Below are 10,794 nucleotides of genomic sequence, written 5' to 3'. Positions count from 1 at the left end.
CACACACACACACACACACACACACACACACACACACACACACGCACGCACACTGTCCCAGATGGGCACGAGTGCACGTACTGCTGCTGAGCCTGCACACATTTTGCCATCATGCTTCAGATAACCTGTTCAGACAGTCAAGCTACACTGAAGGGTGATAAGGGTGTCTCACCACAGCAATTTGCTCCCAGCTCGTATTTCTTTTATTTTTTATCTTTTCTTTTTGTGTGGAGATAGTTGAGATGGAAAAGAAGTCATGTGTCAAAGTGGCTTTTGTAATAGATTTTCATTCCTTTTGGCCAAAGAACATCATGTATTCAATCTGGAAACGTTGGAGTTGACATTGCACAGACATTTGTTTCAATGACAAGCACACAAACATTTTTGTTTTGTTTTTTTCCTGAATGAGAAATGACATCAAGTTTGCATTTGTGCCCTATCACGATGCAGCACTCCACGGTCTGCCTTTGATCACACCACAACCAAGCCATGTTGATATCTTCAACTTCCTCATCTGCAGTTGATTTACTCCCCCATGTGTCCTCCCCTCTCACTTCCTCTCTGTGTGTGATCTGTAGGCCTGGCTGTATTCTTATCCAGTCCAGAAAAACGTGTATTCATTTTGCATTAGGATGTGGAAACTGTCCTAAATAAATAAAAACTGGCCAAGCATCTTGACGCTATGATTAAGAAAAGTCTCCAGAAGAGAGACAAGAACAGTTCACTCTATAAGTGTGTGAGGAAACCAAACCAATGAAAAACTGCATAAAATTAATTACTTCTAGGTCTTTCCATCTCAAATCAGGCAGATTTTTCAAACATTTTCTGTTTGGTCAGTGGAAGTTTTTGCTTCCCTTTCTTACCATCAAAATCGATATGGGGTCTTTATTTAGAGACAGATTTATTTAGAGTACTGGCTAGTTAAATGTGAAAAAAAGAAGAAAATATATAGTTCTTTCTCTCGTTCTTTCTCTCATTTTTGGTTACCACATCAATATTAAACTTTCACTTACCACAAACTTGTCAAGCGCCGTGCTTCCTGCATTAGCTACAAAAATGCCTGAATTGTGTGAAAAGGTGAGTTTCTCTGGCCTACGATGGAAGTCCTTACTCTCGGCCTCTCCACAGTCCAAGTAGAGACGGACCTCATTATGCTCCACCACCACCTGACAGGCAGAGACAACAGACGTCAGTCCACAATGACTTGGACAAAGTTAAACCACTCATCTTAGTGGAAGAGTCTTTTTATCTTTTGTCGTTAACCTGGATGAAGCTCACCGTGAATCGTGTCCACTGGTCAGTCATATCCGGGACGCTAAAGGCAGCCGCTTTGTGGCTGTGGGATGCCTGCTCCTGGTCAGTGTAGTACAGTAAGATGCTCTGGAGGCCCTCGCGAACTGGAGTGAGGGCCAAACCCAGCTTCACCACCTTGCGTTGGGCATCTGTGATGGCAAAGAGCATGCCACCTCTCTGGCTAGCTGGGCGCACCTGGAATAATACGATGGTGTGAGGAAAAAAAAAGACTTTAAGCCTTTGCTTCCACATCCCTTTCACATGAAATTCAGTCATAAGTGAGTATATGAAAACATTAAAGAGATATTTTTCTGTATTCACAGTTTTTAAACAGGGACAAACATATGAGTTGCTTTAATGTCGACATTTCACACGGTGATGACACAAGGAGCCATTCGCCCTCATAAACCGTCATATCTTTAGTTATGACAACTGAGCATGTTGACAATCAAGGAGGCTAGAAGATTGTAGGGTTACCGTGACGATGATAGCAAAGTCCTGGTAGAACGATCCCGGCACAAAGGTTTTGGTGAGTCGGCCGACATTGGCTTGAGACCCAAATTTGTAGGCTGGATGACCCTCAAAGCCAGCAGTGAAGGACACAGAGGGAGGGAGGGGGAAGCCAATTAAGTCCGTCAGGTTCAGATAACTTCCTGAGCCTTGCTCTGACAGAGACAGACAGGAATAGTATATTAATAAATGCTGTACGTGGAGAGTGAGAGAGATAGAAAACAAGACAAAACACACTGCTGCACTTTTCATTCAAGTTTTATTCTTTCAAATCCTTCCCAGAGACACTAAAAATCCTAAATGTGTAGTATATTATATTTAAAGGCAAGCGTTCTGAACACACACTGCAATATTTAGCCTTAAGTGCAGATGAACCTGATCCAAATTGCAGTTATCTTGTTTTAATGTCTCAACCTCCATCTTCATCCCATTTGTCTGCCCTGTGTGTTCCTGGTTAATTCGCCACTTAAAATGAGGAGGAGAGGTACTTGTGATCCTGACACGGTGTTAATTTGACTTGATTTGATCCAGACTCTGCCCACCACGGCTCACTGCTCTGCCTCGTATGGACATAATCCTCAGAAACAGAATAACCGGCAATCAGAGTGCTTGGTGCATATGTGAAGAGACGGTTTCACATTCCCTTGATTCCTCTCACTGTGAGGCCTGTCTCCCGTGGCGACACTCACCTCAGCATTCCAGGCGTGCTCGTCCCTGTTATCTAAATCTTTGTCACTTACATGCACGTGTATAAGATCTGCATAAGCTTAAGATCAAACGTACAGGTCACCCATGTGAACGCACACAAACACCAGATCAGACAGATTAACATTTAGGGCTCTCTAATTCATCAGCCTGGCCAACAGGAAACATACCTGATTAGAGGGTTTGGTATGTGTGCCACTGTGTGTATGCATCACTCAGTGCACCGCTCACCACGGCACATTTACACTTTTCTTCCTGCAAACAAATACACACACCCAAGCCCACACACCTCCAGTCCAGATGTGCAAGCATTAGTATCCTGCTATGGGAGAGCTGGATTTACAGCTAGACGTCCTAGTGACGACATCTTGGGTGTAGCAAAGTAATGCAGTAACTTAGAGCCAGTCTTCATTGTTAAAATACATATTTGCAGACTAGTTCAAAACACTATTTTGGTTTCCATGGGTGGCTTCTCACTTCATAACAACTATAAAAAGGTCACTTAAAAAAGACAAAATGAATCCATTTCAATACTGGGCAGATGAGATGCGTGGCTACTTTTATTGCCTTACGCGTTTTGTGAAAGATAAAACAGCCTGCTGTGTGCTACAGCCAGTCCAAAGTGTTGGTGAAGGAAAATAGCAGCACTTAGTCTTGGTTCTTGGGTTTGTATCTGTATAGTTTATGAATACAGCTTGCTAACCAAGCTTCACAGGCCAGTTAAGGCTTTTCAGTGGTGACAGCAAAGACGCAGATACTCAGACTCCTAAACCAAAGGGTAATGTCATAGTCGCTATAGCCATCTTGTCTATTTTGCAATTTAATTTGACCTCTGCACCAGTTTTGATGAACTTCAGCAGGTTATCATGATGGTATAGTGCAGCTAATTAAAATGTACTTGCTTGACAGGCCGAGCGGTTTCAAGTGATTAGTGTTGTCCATGTGTGAAGCTACTTCTCTGTCCATTACACACAGCCAGTTACTTCAAAATAAGGTGCTATGTCAACAGTTAATATAATGACTTAATCTCCTATATTGTAAGGTATAGAATTGATTCTAATTTGTGTTTTCATGATCGGGGCACTCTAAAGACCAGATTTACTCAGGTCTCTACACCAGGACAAAATGCTGTTTATATGCTGTCAGCATCAGCGGTTGTGGCACCGAAAATGTGGAATGATCTACCTCTCCACATTAGAAAGGCCCCGACTGTCACTCTTTTTAAATCGCATCTTAAAACATATTTTTTTACTCTGGTTTTCGAAACTGTATGAGAGTTACCGATTCTTTTATCCTAATTTTCTTTTAATTTGTTTACCTGTTGTTGTTGTTGTTAATGTCGTTGTTTAATTGTTATTTTGTACATCACTTTGGTCAGCTCCTGTTGTTATTAAATGTGCTTTATAAATAAATGAATGAATGAATGAATAGGACACAAATAAATACAGTTTTGTTATTTTAACCTCAGCACAAAACTTTCGCAGCAGGAAAATCTCATGTGAATCAGAGCTTTAACCAGCGAGTGAAAAAAACACAAAAAGCATCTGAATTTAAAAAAATGTTGGACCGACAAAAACTGGCCCTTACATTTGTTCCTGTATGTCTGCTGCATGTATAAATAGTAACCCATTTGCTCAAAGTTGTATAAAGTATTTCAGTTAATGCCGTTTTTCAGCCTGTACCAATGCCCAGGACACATCAGAGTAAATACCTGTGCAACAATAACTCCCAGAGTGCCCATGAACAAATCCTGTGTTAATCACATGAAAGTGATTAACACTAGAACCAGCAAGAGGCTCATTTTGACTGCAGACTGAGGTGGAGCAGTGTGGATGGTGAATGAGACTGAAGCTGCAGGTCCTGTGAAGCAGAGGTACTCGTGGACGTGTGATAAACTTACAACAGTTCATTTATTATGTTTCTGGTTTTATTGGAGCCAGCTGTGAGCTTAATTTGAAAACAAGCTCTTCAATCTGTTTCAGTGTGTTTCATACCTTCTCTTTTATATACCTTGTCAAATCTGAGTTATTATCAAACAAATTTGTAAATGTAAATTAAGTATTTAACTATTTAACAGGACAGGGTCAGAATGATCCTCGTCCATGGTGGTTCAATACATTCACACTCATGATTCTTGAAATTACATTTTATTAGTTTTATTGTTTTTTTGTTACTACTCCTCATTTCACTAATTTAATATTTTCATCAAAGTGTCATCATTAATAAATGCATTAATTCACCTAATACTCAGGTCTCAGCTAGCATTTTAGACAATCATACAGTATTATTATTATTATTATTGTTGTTATTATAATAATAATAATAATAATAATTATTATTATTATTATTATTATTATTGTTATTATTATTGTTATTATTATTATTATTAATATTAATATTATTATTATTATTATTGTTATTGTTATTATTATTATTAATATTATTATTATTATTGTTATTATTATTGTTGTTGTTATTATTATTGTTATTATTATTGTTGTTGTTATTATTAATAGTATTATTGTTATTATTGTTATTATTATTATTATTGTTGTTGTTGTTGTTGTTGTTGTTATTATTATTGTTGTTGTTTTTGTTGTTGTTGTTATTATTATTATTATTATTGTTGTTGTTGTTGTTGTTGTTGTTGTTGTGAACTTCAAATCTTAATCATAGTCATCTTGTTTTTTTATTCCTGCTTCTCAAACCTAATCCTCATCTTGGCCACATGAACGCCTAATCAGCTTGCAGACTTATAAAAACCAATATTAACCATGCATAACCTTTTAAACCCACCTCAGCCTTCGCATGCCACACAAAAGCTTCCTGTAGCTTGGCCCACTCTTTCCAGACGTCTCAGACTATAGACTAGGACTAGATCACATACTGGTCAGCAGGGATTCTGTTCTCCTTTATGAGATACACTTAGACAGGATGAAAGACTGTGTAGGCCCACTCAACCACTGAACCATCAACATGACCCAGTAAACAAATAAAGAGAATCTGAGGTGTGAACATTTATGCATAATTACCCGCTCGATGCTTTGAAACATAACTTCCTCTGCAGTCACTCAGAAGCAGAAAATGGTTACCTGGTGCTGTTGTTATTGGAAACTAGTCACGTATGTAGTAATATATAACAGTACAAACAGTTAACTGGAGGATATATTGATCACCCAGCTTTGCTCATTGGTTAAATCCCGTCTTTTACACACTTCATTGTTAGCAAAAACCAAACCAAAGCTAATGACTGTCGCAGCATAACTTTAAAGACATTTTAATTTCTGTTTTACAAATAAACCAGCCTTTACAAGGATAAATCACATAACATTTTTGGTTTCAATTCGTTTCCAGTCTAAGAGATGATAAATGAGAGCTTTGCTTTTTTATGAAATATTGCCACATGTAGCATTTACTGACCACTATTAATGCTACAGCACAAGTAACACTGAAACATTTTTCACAGTCTTTCTGTGTTTCATTTTGTGTAGTTTATCAATCACACACACACCAATAGATACATCTGGGGCAATTACAAGTTCAATATCAAGTATACTGAAGATCAGAGGAGCTGGGGATCAAAGCACCAACCTGCCAGTTCGTGAACGAGCCACTGCCTGAAATAAGACAACTTATTTAAAAACAAGCCAAGCAGCTCTGGATCTTTAGTCTGACCACTAACCAAATCGGATTTCTCTAATGGCTAGTCCCAAATGTATGGAGCACAATGGAGCCTCCCAGAAGTTAGAACACCCGCTAAACTCACCATTTCTCCAGTGTTTCAGGGGTTTGTCCGAAGACCCACTTTTACTGTCTCCACCTGCAGTCTTCCCTGTAGGAAATGTCCAGTGATCTGCAGTAGTGAAACCAGACGGTGACACTCCTAAGCTGGGCTGAGTGGGGGTCAAAACAGACCCTTCTGTGTGAACACCCTCCACAGCATTCACCAGCACCTCGTCCACTTTTACTGACCACACTGGCGTTGTGCCCGGGGTGTCAGAAAATCTTGGATACGTCACGGTCGGAGAGGTAACTGAAGGAGGAATGGTGGTGGTTTTAGGATTTCCCCAGAACAAACTCCACCACTGGCCACTCACAGGAGAGAAGACGAGGAAGAAGAGTGCAAGGGAGAGGTGTGCAGGTTCCATCATCTGCCTGCGTCTCTCTCAGGTGGATGCTCTCTGATCTGTATGAGCGCAGATATTGCACACATGCAAACATATAGGCAAGGAAGATGCTGAGGGTCCAATTATGAGAAGTTACTTTCTGCAGAGAGCAGAAGTAATCCAGGTGATCCAGAGGGACGAAACAAAAAGTGAAAAAACAAGCCGTTTGTCTCCTGCTGCCTCTCTTGTCTCTTTTCCTCTTCGTTATGACCTCTCTCTCCTGCCCTGTTTCCACCCCCCCTGACATCTCCTCTCTGCACACCCCCACCCTCCTTTTTCTCTGTGTAATTATTGACTCCCCCTACTTTGGAGGGGGGACTCTACACCACAGCTGACTTGACTTGATTTTTCTCTCCCGTTGCCTCGCAGACAAGAAGATCAGAGCATTCGTTAACAAGGCCTCAATCTCCTTCCGTGCATCTACTGCCATTTCTGTGATCACACATGTGGTCTAAAAGTCATGACGCACACTGACTGTTATAAAGCAGAAACACAGTGGGAGTGGGGCACAACCATGTGGTCTACACGCAAATATCATCCCCATGGCCGCATGTGTGTGACAAATTAAAAAGGACATGTATCAGTAAGGAAGTGTTTGACATGCCTTTAATGAAATATAACTACATACTGCGCTGCATGTCTGTGTAAGCGCTCAGGTGTTCAGGTCTCCATCATCAGACTGAGGTTAGGATACATCATACTGTGGACAAGTGGAGCAACCAGACTGTTTTCAGAAGGACTCAGAAACTTCATTCTTATCATTTGCTTATGAAGACATGCCTTCCTAAAGTAGCATGAAAGTGCACCATGAAGACCGGCTGACATGCAGGCTTTTCTAATGTGAACCTCAATTATCTGTCAAGTTCATAATGTTATTAATAATGTTTTTCTCTTTAATTATTGAGACATTTTACAAAACAAAACTATTTAGATAGCTGAAACTGGTTAGTGGATGTAACCGTAACATGTTTTGTCATTAGTTGGGTGGTGTAGAGTCCAGAGCAGTGGCGAAGCCTTTGGACCACACACTCCATAAATATCACCCACAGAAATATTGCATTGTTGTTGCCAGATTTATGTTTGTGCAAACCTACAAGAACACCTCTAGTAAAGCTTTGAGGGATGCCTTTTAAGGCTCAGCTTGTTCTACATTCTCACTGACATAAATATGTCTATTTATTTAGAGTTGGAGCTGCAGCTGAATCAGTCTCTGTTTTTCACTATTTTGGGATAGCCTACTATTATTATATATTATATAAAAACATTTTTATGATATATCAGCAGCTATACAGGCATAAGAAGAACTTTTTGCTTAGTTACTTTACACATCATAATAGTTCCCTGTTCTGTCTTGGAGCATGATCAGTGGTTATCTAAGTCCTCACCATCGCTATCAAGTTTGAAACTATTTTTGTCTGTGCTGCTTTGGGGTGGACCAAACCACTAGCAGCTCATAGAGGGGGGAGAACATCCCAAGAAAGCTTTAATACTGTTTAGGATGCAAGTTGTAGTCCAACACGCTAACATTAATAACTATTTTATTTGGTTAAGAATTCATTTTTTCAAAATTTCACATTTCACCGCTATTTTAAAGAGAGTCTCTTGCAACTTAGCCCGACCATATCTGGTGCTACGCTGGCCCCAATTTTGTTGATCATCGTACTAAATGAAACTACAGTGAATCAGGAGGGAAAACATTGCAGAGGCATTCGAAGGGAGGTTTCTTTTAAGAGCACAGAGGGAAAGCTTTGCTTCAGTGTGTCCTTTGGCACATAGTTTTTCGGTCACTTTCTACATACATTTCATACATTCCACTGTAACATAGAAATTGAATAAAAAAGTAAGAAAATTATCAAATATTCATATTATGTGACATTAGATAACATGTGAGAAGACTGCGGTTTAGAGATTGAATGTGTAATTCTTATTCAAAAACAATGAGTTATTCGTGTAATACTAATGTTTTTGATTGTAGTTACATCTCATTCTTGGTTTTTGACTTGTGCTCTCATGTATGTGTCTATAACTAGAAAAGCTCAAATTTCCATCACCATTGCCAGAGAATGGTGCTGTTGGGTAAAAGCAGGAAAATGTCTTCACCTTTAATAGCAAGCGCTCATTTGCTCCCTGACGCAAAATTATGATGATTGTTTCTTAATTGCACGATAAAAGGTTTGGACTTCCCTCTGCTGCCGCTCACTGATCACAGAGCGAGGACAGGGGCCCCACGTTGCTGATGACAAAGGCATGACTGTTCTCTTGTGTTGTGTCTCTGTAAATGTTTGGTGAGGTCCAGGACAAAGGCTGGATTGGTGGTAATGACTGGATTGTGATGTTTGTTTAGGTTTGAGTTTACTTGTACTGTTTGCTGTTTTTGTTTTTTTTTTTAGAACGGAAGTGATTATTTATTTGAGCTAAAAAAACATTTGATTCTGTATATTTCAGTCACATTTTTATTGAGGATAAAGACACCATTTGCCAACCAGTTACTACAGCAAAACAGACGTTTTGCTGTAGTAACAAATGTAACTCAAAAAAACTCAAGTCTCAGCCATGTGTTGTGTGATTTACTTACGGAGTTGAACAAGAACCTAATTCTGTTATTCAGTGTTTTATCCAAGTATCAGTGGCTATCAACAAGTAGCTTTTACTGTAGCTACATCAATCACAGACTTTCTTATGTAGTTGAACTAATTAAAATGAAAAATGGCAACCAGAAACTGTCAATCAAATCGATTTTTTCTTAGCTATTCTCCTACTGGTTGGATGTCTGGCTGGTCACAGCAAAAAGACCACCCAAGGGGAAAAAAGAAACGCCCAAGAATTACAGTATTGTTCAATGCATTGTGTAGTAAAGAGCAGAATACTTCATTTGAACTCATAGTTGAAAGTACTGCTTTTATTAATATTATCACTTCTTTCTTCTGTTTCCTTGTTTTCCACTTATATGTTAACTTAAACTCATGTCTATGCTAAGTCTGCTAAGCCTGTTAGCAGAATCCAACCAACTACCTAACGCAGTGATTTCATGTTCTGCAATTCAACTTTATTTACACAGCGCCAATTCACAACAACAGTATTTGTATTGTAAGGTAGACCCTACAATAATACATACAGAGAAGAACTCAATAATCATATGACCCCCTATCAGCAAGCACTTTGATGACAGCGGGAAGGAAAAACTTCCTTTTAACAGGAAGAAACCTCCAGCAGAACCAGGCTCAGGGAGGGGGCGGGGCCATCTGCTGTGGTCGTTTGGAGTGGTAGAAGGAAGACAGGATAAAGTCATGCTGTGGAAGAGCCAGAGATTAATAACAAGTGTGATTCAGTGCAGAGAGGTCTATGAACACATAGTGAGTGAGAAAGGTGACTGAAGAAGAAACACTCAATGCATCATGGGAACCCCCCAGCAGCCTACACCAGCATAACTAAGGGAGGATTCGGGGTCACCTGATCCAGCTCTATGTTATTTATGTTACTCATTAAGATAAGATGGGGCCTGAATAGTGTGTAATGGCACAAGGTGTTGCTGAACCTGCTCTAAAAACTTGAACTTTAAACACTTATTTCCTTAATCCAGTTTCACAGAGAGTGTTTTCTGAGTAGGGCTCCATCATGTGAATGAGACTTTTACTGACATGTGTGTAATAAACAATGTAATAACAATGCCTAAACTAGCCTGAAATTAACTAGCACCTGAACTCTTGGTTTGTAGATTTGGATAAGGGTTTCTAGCTTGTAAAATAGGACTTGTACAAATCTGCAAATTTATCAGAAATTGTTATAAATTAGACTATTATCTCTTAGTGGTTGTAATAAGAATGTAAGTGTTGCAACTGCATCAGAAATATGAGTCAATGAGCTGATGCCAAATGGAGCCTTTTGGCCACATTCAAACAGTAAATGAAAAGAAAGTGCTTATTTGCAAACATGACCCCAGCCGGGCTTTATGTTGTCAAAAAGTAACAGAAAGAAAGTTGAGCTCTGATGTGCGAAGATGAATGTTAAGGAAAATATTCTAAAACACTTCTTCAGTAAAGACTCAGAGGAGAGAAACACAGAGTTCTTGCTAGCAAGGGCAGTTCCCTACTGAGAGACTCCGGTGAGGAACTGCCCTGGT

General features: G+C 39.5%; 1 protein-coding gene across 3 annotated transcripts in view; it reads right to left on the bottom strand.

Annotated features, from left to right (window-relative positions):
• The window catches only part of col15a1b (collagen, type XV, alpha 1b), a 59,077-nt gene that overhangs the window by 30,075 nt on the left and 18,208 nt on the right, over window positions 1-10,794 (bottom strand). For 2 of the 3 annotated variants that reach the window (XM_005737552.1, XM_005737553.1), the window contains exons 1-4: window positions 6,275-6,900; window positions 1,771-1,958; window positions 1,279-1,488; window positions 1,014-1,166 (exon numbers count right to left, since the gene is read on the bottom strand). In XM_005737552.1, the coding sequence (XP_005737609.1) occupies window positions 1,014-1,166; window positions 1,279-1,488; window positions 1,771-1,958; window positions 6,275-6,659 (936 nt within the window). In that variant the 5' untranslated portion in view covers window positions 6,660-6,900. Of the gene's footprint in view, window positions 1-1,013; window positions 1,167-1,278; window positions 1,489-1,770; window positions 1,959-6,274; window positions 6,901-10,794 lie in introns of those variants that run through there. The other variant, XM_005737554.1, reaches the window with a different exon arrangement.

Source organism: Pundamilia nyererei, unplaced genomic scaffold (assembly GCF_000239375.1).
Source record: "Pundamilia nyererei isolate P.nyererei 1_Seehausen unplaced genomic scaffold, PunNye1.0 scaffold00077, whole genome shotgun sequence".
NCBI classification, from domain to species: Eukaryota; Metazoa; Chordata; class Actinopteri; order Cichliformes; family Cichlidae; genus Pundamilia; species Pundamilia nyererei.
This window is presented reverse-complemented; position numbering and strand designations above follow the sequence as displayed.